Source organism: Carassius auratus, chromosome 4, assembly GCF_003368295.1.
Source record: "Carassius auratus strain Wakin chromosome 4, ASM336829v1, whole genome shotgun sequence".
Lineage (NCBI taxonomy): Eukaryota > Metazoa > Chordata > Actinopteri > Cypriniformes > Cyprinidae > Carassius > Carassius auratus.
The window spans coordinates 22,253,478-22,273,933 of record NC_039246.1 but is presented as its reverse complement, the minus strand read 5'-3'; the positions used below and the strand labels follow the sequence as shown (position 1 = coordinate 22,273,933).

General features: G+C 39.7%; 1 protein-coding gene across 1 annotated transcript; it reads left to right on the top strand.

Moving 5' to 3' along the window:
• Positions 1-9,953: 9,953 nt before the first annotated feature.
• Positions 9,954-20,456, top strand: igf1 (insulin-like growth factor 1). Its single transcript, XM_026232874.1, has 5 exons — positions 9,954-10,421; positions 11,567-11,726; positions 18,651-18,832; positions 19,155-19,190; positions 20,320-20,456. The coding sequence occupies exons 1-5, from the start codon at positions 10,374-10,376 to the stop codon at positions 20,377-20,379; spliced, it is 486 nt and encodes a 161-aa protein (XP_026088659.1). The 5' UTR covers positions 9,954-10,373; the 3' UTR covers positions 20,380-20,456.

Here is a 20,456-nt window from a genome sequence, read left to right as displayed (position 1 = left end):
TCGGAGCATGCAAACGAACCAGGTATGGAACAGGATTTCAACTTAAAACTCTGTTCCTCCCAAACCTACATGCCAGTTGGAGTTTTCATCTCAGAGTCCCAGCGTGTCCCCGTAACAGGACTACACAAGAGTTACGGAACTTAGCCCACAAAGCTTGCACCAAGCAAAAGACTATTTGTGAAAAGACTGTGAAAACCCCAACGTCTCTGTCTCTGAGCACTGCTTAGAGTTAACCCTAGATGGCGCTCTACAACACCACAGTCACAGACATCTTTACAGAGAGTCAATACCATTCCAAGCCAGCAGAGGGCAACACAGTGCAGCCACGTCTGAGACAGCAGAGATCCTGAGGGTGCTGAAAGATCTTCTTCACATGAATACTCGCAAGGAAGATGAGCCAAGCACCCAGAACACTGCCCGAGCTCCACAGTCAACAGCTACAGCTAACTGAACGAGACAGCACAGGTCCTCACACCAGGTACCACAAACACAAGGTACCAGAAAATGCTGTTTTGACTACCTGCCTTCGCAGCGAGCTACACAAGACCGGTCCTCATCACCCACCGATCGTCCCACCTGCCCTAATGCCAACATTCCTGGGCAGCCCTGTCAAAAAGGGGGTGGGTCAAAAAGGAGTCAACAGGGAAGACCTGATCGACACAGGATTAAACCTGACGGTGATCTCATCTTACCTTTTCAAAAGACTCCAATTTGAAGCTAAGAGACAAGATCGAACTCTTACACCTCAAACTTATGAACTGAATGTACAGGTGTACAGACAGGATGACATCCAGTTTGAACAGGTTGTTTCCATTCACCTGACATTCGTTCCGATGAGTCTAATACATCCCATGTATGTCCCACCAATGAACACTCATACATTGCTCATCGACAAAGACCTGCTAGAACACTTTGACCCTTTTCTGAACTTCAAACAGCTAAAAGACTTTGCTCAAGTGCGAGAACCTCTTTCTCTCCAGCCACACAGGTTGCTAGAGCCAGACTGTCAGGTCGCAGAGGTCACGGGAACTCCCACAGAGCCAGACGGTCAGGTCACAGAGGTCACGGGAACCCCAGCAGCCAGCCATGAGTACAACGCCCTAACAACAGGCCCAAGTTCAAGCCTCTGTACCTTAGTCAACAAACAGGGTACGGTGGTACCAGCTTACACCAAAGGGGTCGCTGTTCGGCTCAAACCTGCAAGGTGGTCAAACCTTACACCACACGCTGGGTTTCTTCCAATCCTCACCTGAATGTGTGGAACTCGGACTCACACTTGCAAACAAGCATGTCAAACACCAACACCTGTTCCAGCAATGTGATAACATCACAAAAACACACAATGTGATCGTGTACTGGAAGAAGGTAAAAGGACACTCAAAGTTACCAAGTCTAGACGAGGACTTTAAAGATCACACTGACACCCTTGCCAAAACTGGCACACTAAACAACATTCTGTGGTCACTCCCAACCCACCCACCCACATTCAAGGTTGAAGTGATTACACACAGCACAAGAACTTTACTAGCTGAACTGCCTACCTCAGAATCGCTTACGCAGGCTCCGTTGTCTACACAGACCAACATAGGCGGACATGCAGGCTTCTGAAACCTTGATTATGACTTTGTTTTACCACCTCTCAGACCCCTCCATCCACCCTGGCAACCAGTCTACAGTCACTGACAACCAAAGCCCCAGACCACTGCATGATACACAACCATGCTGCGTGCACAGAAAAATATTGTGGGTTGTGCACCGTCTGACATCACAATGCCAGGGCGTGTAATGCCACGGAGCAAAAGGGGGATACTGCCAATATATTTCCATGACGCAGCATGTGCTGCACCACGCAGCACCAGAGCCACTGACACAACACTGAGGCAAGCGTCATGCCAGCAGCAAGATGTGGCAAAACATGGGCGAGGGCGAGCTAAACCCAGTCGCCGCCCACGAAGCAAAGAGACTGTCCTGTTCAACCAAAGACAGGCCTTGTTTGTTTCTTTCTCCCCTTTCTCTCTCTCTCTCCCTATTATCTGTACCAGGATGCTGCTGTGGTTTGCCGTGCTGTGCTGTCAGCCAAAGAGAGGACAGCTGCCACCGAGAAAACCGCTGAGACTCCTGACTACCGATGACAGGGCACACTACCCCAGCACTGTAACCGAATACAGCTGTACAAGGTTCCGATGGAGAGAGGACTCCCTCACTCACACTGAGGGCCGATGTCAAACACCTGTTCAGCCAACATGAGAAAGTGACGGTTACACAAATGGAGTTAGGTGGACACCACCACCGCTCCAAACAGTTCCCGGGAGCTTTGCTTAGAGCCGCTGCTGCCACCAGCATGTTTAACATTGTTATGTCCAGTGTCAATGCAGCGAACCAGACTGTAAACTCTCGAAACCACTGTTTACTGTCTTCCAGAAGGACTTTACCCAGACTCAGCTGCCTACAGCGTTAACAACAGACATGCTGTGGGAGGTTAGCTCCTCAATGACAGCCTAACCACGAGTAAAACCCCACCATACATGATGCCCTTAAGCCTTGTGTTAACTGTGTTGTCTTACACCATCACCATGCCAGCTGACCTGCTACGAATGCACCTGGCCAACTCTCTGAATAGCGCCTTCCTACGGCACGTAAACCCCAACAGAGAGAAGTGAACGTGCTCCTGAACCAACTCATCAGCGAGTCAAGCCAAGTCTACAGACCTAAAGACATTGTCAGTGTCAGGATGTGGAAGAGCAACACCCACACCAAAACACACATTCCAAATGTGGTGGCCTACCACGACAGCAACACACAGCTGTACCTGGCCCCAAACATGCACATGTGTACTTTAACCAAAGACATTCATTATCTCTGCCTTAGCAAACCCTTCCTCAGACACAACTCTGAAGGAATCTGCGAGCTGCAACCCTGGGTCAGCGATACGCGCTGCCCTGCCGAAGCCAAGCCTCGTACACAAGTCACAGAAACGCAAGCAGAGATGGTGGGGTAACAGATGGCTCGTCAACACTCCTGTGCGCTCAGCTATGCTGACCTACGACCAGCATGACACCGCCACCCGTGCCAACCTGCTGGACCAAGTACTGAAAGGTACCACCCAACACATTGACATTACTCCTGTCGATACAGCCCTCCAAGCACTGTCTCGACAGCCCATTCTGAACCAGTCATCTGCGGTCCTAGCCTGGGACTGCTGCCGACACTGCACGGTGCATCTCCACCGTCATTGGTCCCGCCCTGACTCTTGGCGTGACCTTCATCCTATACAGGATACTCAACGAGATGCAAACCTCTACAGCCAAACTCACGACAACTGTGGCTGGAGGTCTCCGATGGAATCCCCGGAAAAGGGACGCAAAGTCAAAGACAATACCGAACCTCACCAAGCTGAATCCTCAGCTTCAGGAACCACCTGTCATCATGACCCACCTGCTGCATGACCATCACGATTCACCTGTCATCTGCCCATCCGGGATGATTGCCGTCCGATGATGTCCACACAGGGACTTCATCTGACGAAAGGGGGAGATGTAACAGATATGCAGGTCAGCGATTCATGGGTTAAATTCTGTTTTATAAATTCAGACTGTTGGTACTAAATGCCAGCCTGGCTGGACTTAAACTATTTACGATGCCCATGCGAGCTTCAAAGAAGAAACGAAAACCCCCAACCCAAATTCTTCCAACACTGGAGACAAAGGAACTTTTCGTATAAGTTCCTTACTTTCATTTTATTATTAATATGTATTTTAATTATGTTTATGGATTGCATAAAATGGTTAATCCTTGTTATGTGAAGAGTATAAGTTGCAAGCTTATACTTTAGGAAATGTCTTTCCTCACTTTAACTTCCTCAAAGAGAGCCATGTCTCTGCAACCCCCACTTTTGCAGGTCGTAAAGTTTACGACCACACAGGACAGGAGAGAAGCCAAGTCACTGGCTTCTTTTGAACAATGCATTCTATGGAATGTATTCATTAACTTTCTGTTTTCATGTTTTATAAATGTATTACGTATTCCCTTTTGGTACATTTAGATGTTTCCCAACATCTGCAGTGTTATCATGTGTTAAACAAATCTTTAAATGTGTAATTCGATCTAAAAATTAGATCTTTGGTCATATATATATTATGTCTAGTCTTGTTCTAATCGTCATGCTTTGACAGACCCATTTATCTAGAGCAAAGTAATGAAAAATGTATTTAATCTGGAATAATGAACTTGCTTTAATATTCCTGATGAAATCGGACAGGCCCTAAATCATCAGGGGTTTGTCTCAACCGAGACAAAGGAACTTTCCCTCCGCTTCAGATCGCGGACATTCATTGGATGCTCCCTCGAAAATGGGCGTGAACTATTTCAAGCTATAAGAATTGACCAAACAAGGTCCACCTCCTCTTTTTGCTTCTTCCTCTTCCCCTCTCTTTTTGCTCTTCTTTCTCTTCTCCGTTCTCGGACACGCTGCTCTCCAACGTTGCTTCCGCGCGGCCGTAGGCCGCGCTCATAGCGCGAACCCCCTCAGCACAGGGGCTGAGAGAAAAAGCCATTTTAATGGCTCCTTTGGAAGCTTTCGTTTCGTTCGTTTTCTTTTCTTTTCTTTACTAAGTTTATTAAACTATTCGCCTCTCCACACAATGAAGACGAATTCTGGAACATTGTTTGTTGAACCTTTCAAATACCGCGCGAAGATGAACGAACACCTCTTTGCAACAAAGGAACACGTGACTCCACGCTCACGCCAAGATCCAGCGCAGCTTGCGCGCGCGTCACACGGCCTCCGGCCCACGCGCGCAGTTTTCAAAGGACCACGTGACATCACACGTGCGTCGCCGGTACCACGCTCACCCACTGGGCCATGCAAGTATCGTTTTCTATGGAGATTTAAATGCTGCTTTAAAGTGTTGCTATTATTTGATTCGTTGTTGGTTCCACTAAGGTTTACTGACTGATTTTCATACCTGAGCTCATTCTGTGATCTCTCTCGCTTTCTACACTTCTCTCTCTCTCGCTCTCTCTCTCTCTCTCTCTTTTATTTGGATTCCATTGTCTTGTAAATGTTTATTGTCTGTATTTTCGTACGCATATTTACTCTGTGTGATTTGTAGTTTGATGTATTACTAGTTGAATTATTAAAAACTCATATATAAAATGATTGGCTTTGGACTCCACCCCACTCACATTACGAGTCACTGAGATGTGTCTGATCTTTAGCTACAAGCTCTAAATTTAGAAACTAAATTTATCATAAGGATAGGATAATATTTTCATGGCCAGAGAATACTTTTCCTTGAATTATAAGGCGTGATAACTTTATTGAAAATTGATAAGTCTACAGTGGTGTGCAGGACATACCACGGTTTGATCTGCAGTAATTTATAGTAAGAGATATCACAATAATTGATATGAAGAATGTAATATTGACATATTAATGAGTAAATTACAGTGCCCTGTGATTAGTATTGGTATTGGCAATTGAGCTATTTTTCATAATCAATAAAATTAAATGTAACTGTCATCTGAGATATATATTAATCAAATTCTTGATTAATTATTCAAATTCCCTATATATCATTTGAGTTAATTACTATGTAAAACTCATTGTTGTTACAATGGCATTAAGTTACTTTATCAAAAAGGTATTTTGTATTTTGTGTGTCTTATGTTTCTTTAAAGACATTTAATAAATATTACAGGAAGAATCCATTTAATTAACAATCTATACAATACAAAAAAAAAAAAACTGTTGTATTATTTATGTCCATATGTAACTAAAACAAAAAGTAAACTTCACCTGTGATATTTCAAGCATTATGTGTTTACATTTTGCAACACTACATAACAAAATATAATTAACTATAAACAACTTGTTCAACATGGTTTCCTTTCCTGTGTATTTCCTGCTTAAACAGGAAGTTAGGGCAGGGCATTTCAGAGGGCCCATCTCCTACTTTGTAAAAATCAACAAGATTTGGTTACATACATTACGGCCATTAAATATGGTTTCCCTATTGATATTGGTTGCAGGTGATTGTAGGGGGCGGGATATTCTCATTCTAGAAAACATTTAAATAGATACATATCTTTGTAGTACAGGATGAGTCGTCAATATCATTCATACTGTTTTCCCTCAAGACAAAATGTCAATTTAACATTTAAAAAGTGAATTTTGTAAACAATCAAAAGTAGGAAATCGATATGATGCCAGACAGACTCAAACCTTCTTCTGCTTGAGTTTATGATGCTTAAATGTTGCAAGCACCACCCTACCAACATGAATGAACATATTATTGTTTCTAAAGCATCCAAATGGTTCAGGGCCAACATGAAATCCTCTTTCAGACCATTTGATATTGTTCCTGAATGAAGCAAGGACCACCGTCTCCGAGTCTGCAGGCTTGGCAGGTCGAGCCAGACAGATAACACTGTCAGACATTGTCTCTCTAGAGTCTGGAGCGGGTGAAAAAAAAAAACCTTTTTTCCTGGTCAGTGGGTTCACACAGACAGGCAGGCAGACGGCTCCAAAGAAGAGCAAGTTGGCAGTGGTACAACGAATGTAAGTGCTGCCCAGTGTGGAGCAAGGAGAGAGAGAAGGTCAGCCCACTGCATCAGACTCACAGCAAGGCATGTGCACAAAACCCACTGTATTACTTTACATTTAGCCATCTCACGACACTGGGGGGTTTAATTCATTCATTCTGTAAACACGCTCTTGTGGTTTGAACTCTGTTGAGCTTACTGTTACTCTCCATTCACAGCTGTTGTGGAGAAGAACCACAGTCAAAGGGTTTATCCTTAAGTACTTACACGCATCTGAAGTGATTGCGTGACTTCTCTCATATGATACATGGCTGTGCATATAAAGTAGGCCTACATTACTAAAAAAATAAAATCTCTCCAACTAAAAAATGTTCAGTGACTGAGTCCATCTGAAATTTCTAGTTGGCTGAAACGTGCACTCATTAATTTTTGGTTGATGTGGTGCTGGCCAATAGAGCATTCGTCTTGGACTTCCTTAGGCCTACTTGATACTGACACCTGGTGGCGTGAATGTAGCAGTCATTGTGGAAAAGCTGTATTAATAAGTTAATAACACAAGATTACAGAGACAATGCAAATAGTATTCAGCTGGGCACGTGATTTCAAGGAAAAAAAAAAAGAAAAAAAACGCTTTTATGGTTACAGACAAGACTCTTTATATGTTAATGTGCTTTAATATATATATATATATATATATATATATATATATAATTTAAAGGTACTATATATTTATTTATATGTAAAAGGTTTTCAAGATTTTTTTTAAACTTCTTAAATTAAATGCATTTATTTAAACTTAAGAGGGATTTCCTACTTAAGTGCAAACAGCACTCTTACGTTCAACATTAATATTAATATAATTATATGTAATATAAACTAAGATATATTTTAATACTTTTTTTGTCATGCATTTTTTTCTGCAATTACACATTTTCAAAAATGAAGTTTCAAATGAATACATTTAAAATATATTATCTTTAAATGTCATATCAAATAACACACTGACTGTAGTGAAGATTATAATCATGTGCTTCCATATGTTAGTCAACCCATTATAGTAAGTGTACTACTTTAAAAAAATTACAAAATATTATTTAACACTAAAATGTAATATGTATTTTTGTTTAAATAAAGTACTTAAGTATGTTGCACACATAATACACTCTCTTCATTACTATATTATTATTTGCACTTCTTTTTCACATTGGTGAGATTTGAACCCATGACATTGAAGCTTGCTAGCACCATGCTGTTCTAGTTAAGCTACAGGAACACCATGGTACTAAAATGTCACTAAAGTCAGCTTAACTGAAAAGACCTTTAAGGAACTCACCATTCATTTGGCTTTGCAGAACAGTAAGAGTTTTGCAATGTTCTTTTCGTCCTGTACATACTAATTAGATTCATTGTCCACTGTTGCTCAGCAAATATAGAGTTTCTTTTACTGCAAATAAGAGGTTGACTCAGCGTTATAACTATATACAACCTTATTAGTAAAGTGGCATTACATAATGATTGATTTAACCCATTTTCTTACTTCAATATATTATGTTTTGTTATCTGAACAATAATTTTACAGTGAAAAGTGCTGTATGGTTAAATCAGTTTTTAAAAGGGTCAGATTAACTCTCCATGTGCCATTGCATATTGCAGCAATGGTTTTTCAGCAACGCCGCTAACCATTGAACAAATCCTCATCCTGCTGGCTGACCCATTGCTGGCATCCTCAGTGAACATTGTTCTTTTGATGAAAACATGAGAAAAACATCACAGCAATGTCTGTGCCAGTCTAACTCTTTTGCCCAGTGAACACTGACCACACACAGCAGGAGTTTGTTAGGTGGTTTCTAAAAACTTCCAGAAGCAGTAATACTGGCCATGTCCCTTCACGTTGACTACTGTGTCCCCTCTAACCACTTTTCTTTGAACACGTGAGAGAGACCATACTATGTAAGCACTCCTATTGGCTCATCATGTGAACTACGAGATGGTTTTAGTGGAGGGAAATCTTCTCCCAAGTCTCAGTGAATGCAGTGTCTGTTCATCGAAGCAATGAGAGAGCTCATTCCTCTGAGGTCAGCCAGACCGTACTTTGACAAAACTTACCCAAGAAGCCAGGCTAAGCATCAATCATCTAGACAGGAATTATATCAAATAAATACTCGACAACCCCTTTTCCACGGATTATGTTATTGCAGTGTTTTACACATGTATGCGCTGATGAGTGTGGATAATGTGGTTCGGTTTCTAAATCAAATCAGATCATTTTATTGTCACGTCATCATTTACAGTGATGATGGATGAAAGTCTTGGTTGCGTGTTCCAAAAACAATGCAGTGGTGTAGTGACAGATATCAGACCACAGCATTCAAAGTAATATACTCACAGTAAAAATATATTGTGCACTATGTGCACAATATACTCATAGTACAGAGAATATATATAAGAGTTATATTGTTTATCAATATCTAATCTCAAATTGGATACTTTATGGCATGATTTACAAGTTCAACAGGAAACAGCTGTTTATGTTAAAGCTCCTTATTTAATTCTCAAAACAAACATGAAAATGAATTTATACATTTGCAACTATATGCACATATGCAAAATCAATTGATTAAATATCGTTTTATTTTTGCTTCTCAACATAACAGGCAAATAAATCGAATTTAAATTTAAATAAATCGATACATTTGTATGTGTGTGTTTATTTGTTTTACTGTCATGTTTGTTTTGAGTATTAAATACAATATATATATATATATATATATATATATATATATATATATATATATATATATATATATATATATATATTACAAAAAGTTATAAAAATTAAAAAAATTAGTACTGTCAAACAATTAATCGCATCCAAAATAAAAGTTTTTGCTTACATAATATATGTGTGTACTGTGTATATTTATTATGTATATATGAATTCACACACATGCATGTATATATTTAAGAAAAATGTTATGTTTATACTTAAAAAATTTATATATATAATTATATTAATATAAATATATACATGGAAATATATTGAAAAGAGATACTGTATGTGTGTGTATTTATATATACACATAATACATTTACACAGTATACACACATATATTATGTAAGCAAAACTTTGATTTTGGATGCGATTCATCGTTTGACAGCACTAGTAACAATGCAAACAGGTTTCCTGTAAGGGGTAAGTTTGGGGTTAGGGATAAAAAAATATCGTTTGGTCAGAATAGAAGTAATAGAAGTTTATGGAAAGTCCCCACAATTCACAGCAACAAACGCGCGCGCGCGCGTGTGTGTAGTCGGAGCAAAAATAACGACATATCTGCTGGGAATACAGCATACAGAGATGAAAAAGACACCGTACAAATTACGCATGGGAGTGTCTCTGAATTCAACTTCTGTCCCTTTCTAAAAACTCGCCACTTTCTCTCTCTTATTCCTTTTCATTCTGCAATGCAATCTCTTCTGTCCTATTAGTAAGTCCTAGAAAGATCCAAATTCGAGCCTATTCTAAGAAGCAGATGACGTTATTTGACAGGGTGCCCGAAATCCTTAATGAGTAACTTAGCAAGAGGAGAAGGCAAATGCTGCCCCAGCTGTTTCCTGTTGAAAATGTCTCTGTAATGTAGATAAATGTGAGGGATTTTCTCTCCAAATCCGTCTCCTGTTCGCTAAATCTCACTTCTCCACAACGAGCCTGCGCAATGGAACAAAGTCGGAATATTGAGATGTGACATTGCCCGCATCTCATCCTCTTTCTCGCTTTTTAATGACTTCAAACAAGTTCATTTTTGCTGGGCTTTTGCTGGAGACCCAAGGGGATGTCTAGCGGTCATTTCTTCCAGGGGCATTGGTGTGATGTCTTTAAGGTAACTTAAAATATTTCCTTTCAAAGCAAATAGACACCTTGGACTAACCATTATTGATTTCTTACTGAAGCAATAGTCTGTAACATAGATCATATAGGGACTGAATGGTATTTTAAAGACAATTTTTTAATCAATAATCAGTCTGCATCTTTGTGCAATTTGCATGACATTAGACTGTGCATGCAGAAGTATTTCACATTAAAGATCTGACAGCTGTAATATGGCAAACTTTTAAGACTTACGACAGATTGCATGATGTGCGTGGTGAGTCATATCATGATGCACCAGGGAGTTAGTTAATTTGCGCAGTGCACAAGTGACCAACTTGTATATCACGACCCTTAAAAGTAAATATTGCTGAGTCGACACGAATAAGGGCTCGGGCAAAGGGTTTTGCAGCATACTTGTGCGTTGTGTGGTTGCGCATTATATTCTATTTTATTATGTAAAGTGCTTCCTCTTTGGGTTTGGCGGCTTTGCAGCTTTCCAGTTCCACCTCACGTATCTGTAGGTGAACCACAATGTTTTATCCAAGCAACCCAAAAATGCATGGTTTACAAAAGCGCTCTTCTTTTACCGGACACTGAGTTCAAGCAACAGTATCCTATTGGCACGGGGGAGTACTAGGCGCTTCAAAGCGTGCGCTGGAGACAGTTCCGCGCGCATTTGTAGAGAAGTGCCTCGAAATAACGCGCTCTGGTTTAGCGAGATTGCGTGCGGAGGACATTGACTTGTAAAGCCACCACAGAAAAGGAGTTATACATCTGAATAAATGCACGCGCGCAAAAGACAGGTGCATTGAACAGTTCAACTTTTTATAGCATTTTATCGTTTTTTTTTCATTCTTTTTATGTGCAACGAGAAGAGGATGCTTTCAGACGTATCCTCAATATCCAGGCACCTGTCTCTGCAGGCTATTTGATATTCAAAAGATGTTAGAAACATGAATGTGTTAAGTAGCATCAGACAGACAGAAAGAAAGGTAGATAGATAGATAGATAGATAGATAGATAGATAGATAGATAGATAGAATACAAGCAAGATATCCATAAATAAATAAGGTAAATAAAGATGCACATTATCCTCATTTATGTTTCAGTGCATAGATGTAATGTATTTCTGGTTTCCTTCTCTCTGGGATGCAGTGTACCATGCGCTGTCTCTCGTGCACCCACACCCTGTCACTGGTGCTGTGCGTCCTCGCGTTGACTCCCCCGACACTGGAGGCGGGGCCGGAGACGCTGTGCGGGGCGGAGCTTGTAGACACGCTGCAGTTTGTGTGTGGAGACAGGGGCTTTTATTTCAGTAAGTGCACATTTTATTTATTCATCAACTGCTGCTTTTTCTCTTCCTCTCTCTCTCTCTCTCTCTCTCTCTCTCTCTCTATCTCTCTTTTCCCATGCACTAATGCGCCACTCATAAATAAGAAAAGCATCAGTTTTCATGTCTTGCTGTCCAATTTTCCAAAATGTTCCCTCCGTTCTGCTTTTGCTTTATTTGTCTCAGATATACTGGATAGAAAGTTTATAATCTAAGTAATCCACTGATGCCAAACACTACTTGATGTCAATGCATGTTTTTAAACATATTATGCATGATCCTTCAGTGCATGCTATTCCAAGTAAAAATGTTTATATGCTTTAATCAAAACACTGTATATATGAACTTGCCTCGAAAATGATTTTACTTATTCACAAATCCCTCACTTTTAAAACCACCCTTTAAAACACAGGTGTTTTATGATCCAATCACTTTTCAAAAGCCAAAAAATATATAAAAATTCTGAAAGTATGTCATTATGGAAGTAAAATAGGTTGTGAATTCCACTTCACTTTAGATTATTGTAAGGTGAGCACTTGCAATGCCGAAGAGGCAGCTGAAAAATGACTGATGCTCGTGTATAACATTTAAAGAAGATCAGCCAACTGCTTTGCTCCCAGAATGAGGTTGCTGGAATTTGGCGAACACGAGTAGGCAGGGCAAATAAATGTAGTGCACTTCCAACTGAATACGGGGGACTACCCAAAGAAAACCATTTTGAATCCTAGACTTAAATCTCTCTTTTTCCACAAGCCATGAGAACTGCTGAGTCTTGGGTTGTCCCAATCAGCAGAAGGAGAGATTCAGGAGTTCCAGACCTTGATGGGTCTTGCTTTTTACACTTTGTTCATACACTTTGTAGACTCGCTTTTCCTATCTGATCTCCTATCAGTTAATTGAAATTTATTCTGTAATGTTTATTTGTCTTTTTTCTGACAGGGTGATCTATTTGCATACTAATAAGATAATAATAAATTGTTTTTAATTGTCTTTTTTTCGTATTTAAAGTGAAATCAATCAATCAATAAATCAATCAATCAATGAATCAATGCATGCAACATTGGATTAAAGTTACTTTTAACCCAAAAAATGAAAACTATTTCATTTCTTTTCTATTTAAAACTTTTCATGCGGAATGGTTCTACCATTGACAATACTTCAGCCACATTTTAACTGCAAAATGCAAAATAGCATGAGTCCCAAACAATATACTGAATAACTATTTTGCAATGTCTACTAAGCAGTGACTAGATAAAAAAGTTTCTAATTTTAGAATATTCATAATTTCCTGAAAAATCAATTGTCCTATCTATGACATTTCATTTCAGTGTACCAAATGAGACTAGAAACATCACCATGTGCAGCTATTATGTTTTAAACCTTTGCACATATATTGTTATCTGTTTGAGTTACCTGATGAGATATTTATGACGTGCAAATGGCTAAAGGAAGCACGAGAGTCTCGGGCCACTGATGATGACGTATGAAGTAATTATTTTGACAAGTGGACAGAACCCACTGGTTCTGTGGAGACACATTTTATTCACTTACTTTAAAAGCGAAGTGAAATTGAACTTCAAGTTAGAGTTGACATTTTAAGTTTCCAGTCAACAACATTTGAGCTTTTAGTGGTCACAAAGGAGCTGGCTGGATCGCTCATGGCTGTCAATGGGCATGTGTTTGTTTTGTCAGTACAGAGCCTAAAATAAACACGTTTATGCTAATCTGAACTTTCCATGAAATTATTGCATCAGCATGACAGATTCGGTGAAGAGCAAATAGATTATTTTATACAGATCATTTGACTTTGACCTATTACTGTATGTAGTATAAAACCTAAAAGAATTTCTTACAGTATGTGTACCCCAACAACCCCATCTTTTTAACTCTTATTATACTTTATATCATTATTAATATTATTTTGTAGTTGTTATTCTAAACCTGTTTTTGTTTGTTTTGTTTAACAAAAAAGTTGTTTTTACTGGGGGGTTTTGTTTGTTTTTTCTGTTTATCTAAACCGTTTTTTTTGTCTAAACCTGTTTTGCTTTGATTTGTTTTCCTTGGTTTAACTCCAAAGTATTATTGTCACTTCTATAAAGAAAACAACTTTGATGGACTGTCTTCAAACACATGAATCCAATAATAAATTAACTGGATTCATATATGTGACAATTAGCATTGTGTTCAGTGACAGCTGCAATGCAGCCCATCTTGCCAGTGCCCTTACTGCCAGCGGAACTCCACTCACATTTCAAAACTTCAGATTTCATTATCTTGAAATAATGGCCTATAACTCGGAAAATACTACTCAATGGAAATTTTTTATTAAAACAAAATGTGGCTTTTTGAGGACATAGTGAAGAGCACAACATAGAAGAACATAGAAGAAGAAACTGGCAGTGCATACATTTTTTCTCTCCCAATTGTTAACTTTGAAATGCCTCAGTGTCATCCTTATCCCACATTGTCTTGGGTTATTGGAAAGGAAAGGGGCTCCGAAACGATTGATGCAGATCTAGAGCACATCATTCTTTTTTTTTCTTTTTTTACAAAGAACACCTCATGGCCAGGGGTGTTTGTGTTGACACAAAGCTGCCCTTTCCCTCCATGGTTGTGTAGTCTTTTCCAGCAAAGCACCTCTGACGTCTGCCAACAGGCTGAACGTGCACCTCATGATGCATTCCCATTCCCCAGACACAAACATACTGGGAATGCGGAAAGTTTTGGCTCAGTATGCCCTGTAAACATCACAATTTGTCCAGAGGTGGATGCAAGTCTCCTCTCACACATTTGGAAGGAGCTCTAATGATCTGGCACTTCAGGATGACAGGTGAATTTCTGCTGAAAGTTGCCTCGTTCAGAATTATGTGAATCCTGAAAGGAATTATGCTGCATTCGAGTCTTTCAAGTTATTTTGATCAAAATGAAATGTACTTTATGGACTGTTTAATATATTTTTTTTCACTCTCTGACAAAACCAGGAAGCTTTTTAATGTAAATGAAAGACCATTCAGAGCGAATAATGCACATTTGGTATGTAACTGTTTCTTTTAGCTATTTATTTTACAACTCTTGAGCTGCCATGGAAAATTATAGGAAATATAGTTTGGATGCACAAGCTTGTGGCCTAATAAAGCAGCTGAATAAATAGCATTTCTGGCTAGCGTTATTGCAATTATTTATCAACAGAGCACAAAATGCCTGTAAAGTAAATGGTCCTACCAGCATTAATAATTACGACATGGTATGATCAGTACCAAATCATTTTTGTCCAATTCTTTAATTGATATTAGCTCAACTTAGAAAGGCTGGCTCTGATATTGGTGTTCTTATGCCATCAACTTGCAAATAGATGCTTCCAACATTACTAAGTAGTATTATTAATCAATCTGTGATGAAAAGATTGCAGGTCATCTCCTCTCAGTAGCAAAGACTGCAAAACAGAATGGATGTTCTGTCACAAACATCACTGATAGCAGCACTTTTCAATTCCGTTTGTCTGGTTTCATTATGTTTGAAGCAGCTGGAGAGAAGAACACACCAACAGCACACAGTCAGGCTTGGCTCTTGTCCTAGAGCAGCACCGGATTATGGGGGATTACAGGATGATCAGGATGCCCCCTGCCCCCTCCCGTCCCGTAGTTCTACTGGACACAAACACGTTGCAGAGGACACTGGGTATCTGGGTTTTAACACTCTTCTAGTGTGAAGAAGGTTTTTTTTTTTTTTACCACAAGGCCTAATATATAAGAACTGTTTGTGTCTGAATAACAAGACTTGCAGACAAAAATACTTTTCACTAAACCCAAGCATGAACCAAGACAAGATTTTTGGGCCAAGTGCATTTGATAAATCCAATTGATTTTTACCTGTAGATCATTTACACTAAAAGGAAAGTTCTGTCATCATATTCCCACCCATCTGTTGCTTGAACCTCACATGACAAAGTGAACAAAGAACAGAGTTCTTATTGACGCAGTTTGTAACTTCATTAAAAATAAAGTTCATCCACACTTTCCTAACGTTAGGATCAGAAGGAAGGCAACACAAACACTTTTTTCCACAACTTGGCACTGCACAGCGTCTTGTCATCTTCAGAGTAATTGCTATCATTAGGTTTCTGAATAGACCTGTGCATTCGCCATCTCTCGTAAACACTACATGTTTGGATGTCGGTGGGTTTCGGTGGGTGGGGCTAAACAGGCAGCGATGTAGAAGCAGGCATTGATCTTCTTCTGTGGAGGCGGTGGTTATCAACACTATTACAACATTATATCTATCTATCTGATACAAAAATATAAAAAAAATAATTCATTTCTAATGTATAACAGCAAAACAACCTGGTTAAAACATTTCGACAAACAGCAAACCTTTTACTTGGCTGCAGACAACACAAACAGTTCCTATTCAATTGTTAATGTCCGCAAGAGCCAACATCTTTTTGCATAGTAAACAGTGGCAAAAAGAGCCAGGAGGAAAAAAGAAAAAAAAAATGGAAGGAAACTTCATCTTACTATAAACTCTTTGTGGTGCCATTGATAAAGAGGTAGTTTCCAAGACTATAGCAGCTTTCGTAGTCTCCGGTGAACAGTAAACTTCCTGACACTGTGCAGGCAGCGTATGGCAGCAGCTCCAAGAACTGCCTGTGCTTTAATAACCTGAGCATGGCTATAAAACTCAGCTTCTTTCCAGCGGTGTTCCTCATCGGAATGTACATGTTCTGATGCTTGGTGATGTTTAGTTGGAAGCCAGGTGTCTACTCAAAGGTGTTAGGACACATTTGTGCAGTAACGTTTGTGTGTTTGCAACACTGAAGCAGGCGGCACATTGCTCTCAATCACCGTGATGGAGATATGTGCTTAGCTCAGGTTTCACAGCTCTCTCACAGTGTTGTGAATGGGTTGATGTCTTCTGGGGGAGGGGAAGGAAGACTGTGAGCTGAGCTGATACATAATCTATCCCACAATGCAACAATCTTCAATAAATGCATGACCTAATCTCTGGACAATTTATATGGATAATGAAAAACACAAAAGACTGTTACTAATCTGCTTGTTTGACTGATAAAAAGAACAAAACAAGAAAACAGGCCTGCAGAAAAGTGTTGGTTCATAGACGATCTAACAATAATACCTTATTTTAGGATTACAACTTTGACCTCTTAAAATTCAGCAATTCAAATCTCTGAAAAGCCGATTATAATGCATTATAAGATGTGCTTTGTTGTATATTACACCTCTTGGGCCACCACTCATTGGATTCCATGAAGTTCATAAAAGCTTTTGTGACAAAAACAGCAGATGTTAATTTTGGTAGGGTATTTGCTATTATTATTATTTTTTTAGAAACGGATTAGAAAATCCTCCAGAAAACAATCTGACCAGTTTGTAAGAACCTGACTGACCGGTTTACTGCAAGATAATACAAATAGACCCCTGATTCAGAGAGGAACATTTGATATTTTCAGTTATTTTTTAGCATATACTAAATATGTGGACGTGAAATAAAAGTCACAAAACTCTAAATGTGCTAAATCTTTGAGCATATAAGGACACTGTTTCAATGAGAAGGCAATCAAAAGTGTCCAAAGTGAGTGTCAACACAATTCTACCATTACAGTGTCCTACATAAAACTCCCAAAACAACTCAACTTTTTTGAAAGATAACAGCGCCCCCTAATCTCCCAGAAGTGTTCGGCACCCAAGAGTCATGCAGTCTGCAGGGATGCATGTTTGTCAGAATTAGAGCACCTCTCTTTCCAAAACACCGTTGTCAGAGTGCAGCAAGTGCAAGGCAGAAGTTAATGCATTTTGTCAGCACTGGCAGCCCTGTGAGCCAAGAGCTATTAACTCTGAAAGGGAAAGGCATTTCCTCCTTGTAAATGCCATATTAAATTATTATTATTATTTCATTTGGTAACAGGGAGAAGCCTATTGGAGCTATATAGCTCTAGGTGAGTGGCGACTTGTAAATGGAGAGTGGGATATTTGTTTAAGGCCACCGGGAGATTTGCGACATGGAGAAAGAAACATTAACTGAGTCAGGTGTCTAAGTGCTACCTTCAACATAAATCCGTTTGGGATCAGACAACCAAAATGTTGAAGTAGTCCAACCTCATCGTCAAACATTATGTCTAGGACATAATAATGCATTGACCCTTATTGACAGCACACAAAATTTATAAGCATGAGGCAGTTTCATGTTCTTTCACATGGGTCATTATCACCTCGCTTAGCAGCGGCATTAACAAGCACTTTGGGAAAAGTTCACGCTTCATCCTGGTCTTATATAGGAACATCATTCTTCTCAACAGAGCAAAGGGGGTTTTCTCCATAGGTTAATTTGACCCTTACAAGGGCTGAATTTAGCCTCCCAAACCAGCAGTCAAGTTTGAAGATATCAGATTTAAAACTGCAAAACGTGATATTCTCAACATTTCGGTCAGTGTGACCTCCATTTAACTGGGGGGCTTGCCAAGAAGGGTCCGCTCTTTGCAAAGCAATACCCTGTAAATTTCACGCTGAAGAAATTCATGTCATTAACACACCCATATATCTGAAGAATCACAGCTACGGTCTGGCTGCTATGCTAAGCTATTATAGAGCTCATGACCGGGCTTTGAGCCACAGGTTACTGGTGAAAGTTTTAGAGATTTAGCATTTCGAAGCATGACCTTGCAGGCTGTAATTGTTCTTCATGAGCTGGTGCCATGCCAAGAATATAATGGATAAAGGGCTTGAACTCAATGTGATGACAGGCTTTATTTAACGTACCTACGGACAAATTCTAGCATGCTATTAAATGCTGGCCTCCGCCCACAGCAGAGATTCAGAAGAGCTTTTGCTTTTCGTATGCATATTTTGACCTCCAAATGGTTATTTATGAATGTTATTTCTATGCATCCAACAGGCAAACCGACAGGATATGGGCCTAGTTCGAGACGGTCCCACAATCGCGGCATCGTGGATGAATGCTGCTTTCAGAGCTGTGAGCTGAGGCGCCTAGAGATGTACTGTGCGCCCGTAAAGCCCGGCAAAACTCCACGATCCCTACGAGCGCAACGACACACAGACGGTACCAGGACAGCAAAGGTGTGCAGCCATGCTGATGATGTCAGAACTAACCCTTCGCTAAGCTCCGCCCTCACTCCATTTATTCTTTCTTTGCTCCTTGTGTCAATATTGTAAGTTTAACCATACTATATTTTTGATTAAAATGCCCCAGGATTTCTTCCAAATTACATTAAAGAAAGGGCAAAAAATTTGGTGGATGGATGCTTAACTATCATTGGTCAGTACCATTTTAAGGCAGGGGCTTAGCGAAGGGTCAAATTGTTGTACATTTGTACATTTCTGTAAAGCCTTGAAATGGATAATAGTTTACAGTATGTCATATGAACTTTATCTCCTGCAGAAACCTATATGTGGACATAGCCACTCTTCCTGTAAGGTAAGTCTTTCCTCAGTCTGAAATAAACCATAATTAACATGATGATGCTTGAATGCTTATATAATGGCATTCAAAATGAGTGCATTTTCAGAAATGGAACCTGTATTAAAGAAATAGTTCCTTAACATAAAAATTCAGTCATTTACTCACCCTTATGTCATTTAAAACCTATATGACTGACTTTCTGGTAAATTCTTTAGCTCCAAAAGGACGAAAAGGATCAAAAACATATCATAAAAGTGGTTTCCACAACTCTATGTTAAAGGGCTTTTAAAGCTTTGCGTGAAAAACAGAACAAAATTTAAGAACCATTATTTACCCATCCTAACTCTTCATAAGGATGTCCAAACATAACATTCTTTTGAGTCATATCTTCAATTAAATCCATTGATTCAATTCACTATACCAGAATGATTCATTCACAAAACAAACTGATCCAATTCTCAAGTTGAACTCATTGACCAGCAGCTCACTTATGGGAAAAATCAGCGAATAATGGCTTACATTTTGTTCTGTTTATAACACACAGAGTTGGAATATAACAAACAAGTTATATGGACCATATATGAACTGTCATTTTTTGGGTTTACCTCATCTCAGAGCTCAGGAAATAATGCTGGTACATTGTGTTGCGATACATACGTCAGGAAAAAGCAGCTCTTCCCTCGCCCCCACTGCCCAAATGTGGGCCATCCTTTTAAGTGCTCTCAGTCGTCCTCTCTCGAAAAAGAAAACCATTAGCAAGTGAACTGCCTAAGTGGTTTTTGTGGTAGACTTGCATGTGCTCTCCACAGACATATTTCTGCACCCATACGTCATGCGCTGGAAGCCAAATCTAAGGTCACCTTAGATGTCTGCATGCTGAGTTCAGAGTCTGGCCCCTTATATGCGGCCTTTGCATGTGGTTTCATTCCCAGCTCATGAATTACACTTATTAATCTTGCTGCGGTGAAACCTTTGATGTGTTGCTTTGACAGTAGATTTCCTCAGCATTATTAAATAACACTCCATTCACTAAACAGCTGTGTTGTTATGGGCAGCAGCAGCCGTTCTGCTCTCCTTGGGTCGGCTTTCTGCGTTACTTCTCATCGCAACTGAAGCTTACTGCCTTTCTCTTTCTTATTTTCAGGAGGTCCATCAGAAGAACTCGAGCCGAGGAAACACAGGGGGCAGAAACTATCGCATGTAGAGGACAGTAGGGCGAATGGCTGAGAGAGACAAGTGAAACAGTTGGACAGAGGAAATCAAGTGGAAAGAAAGACTGAA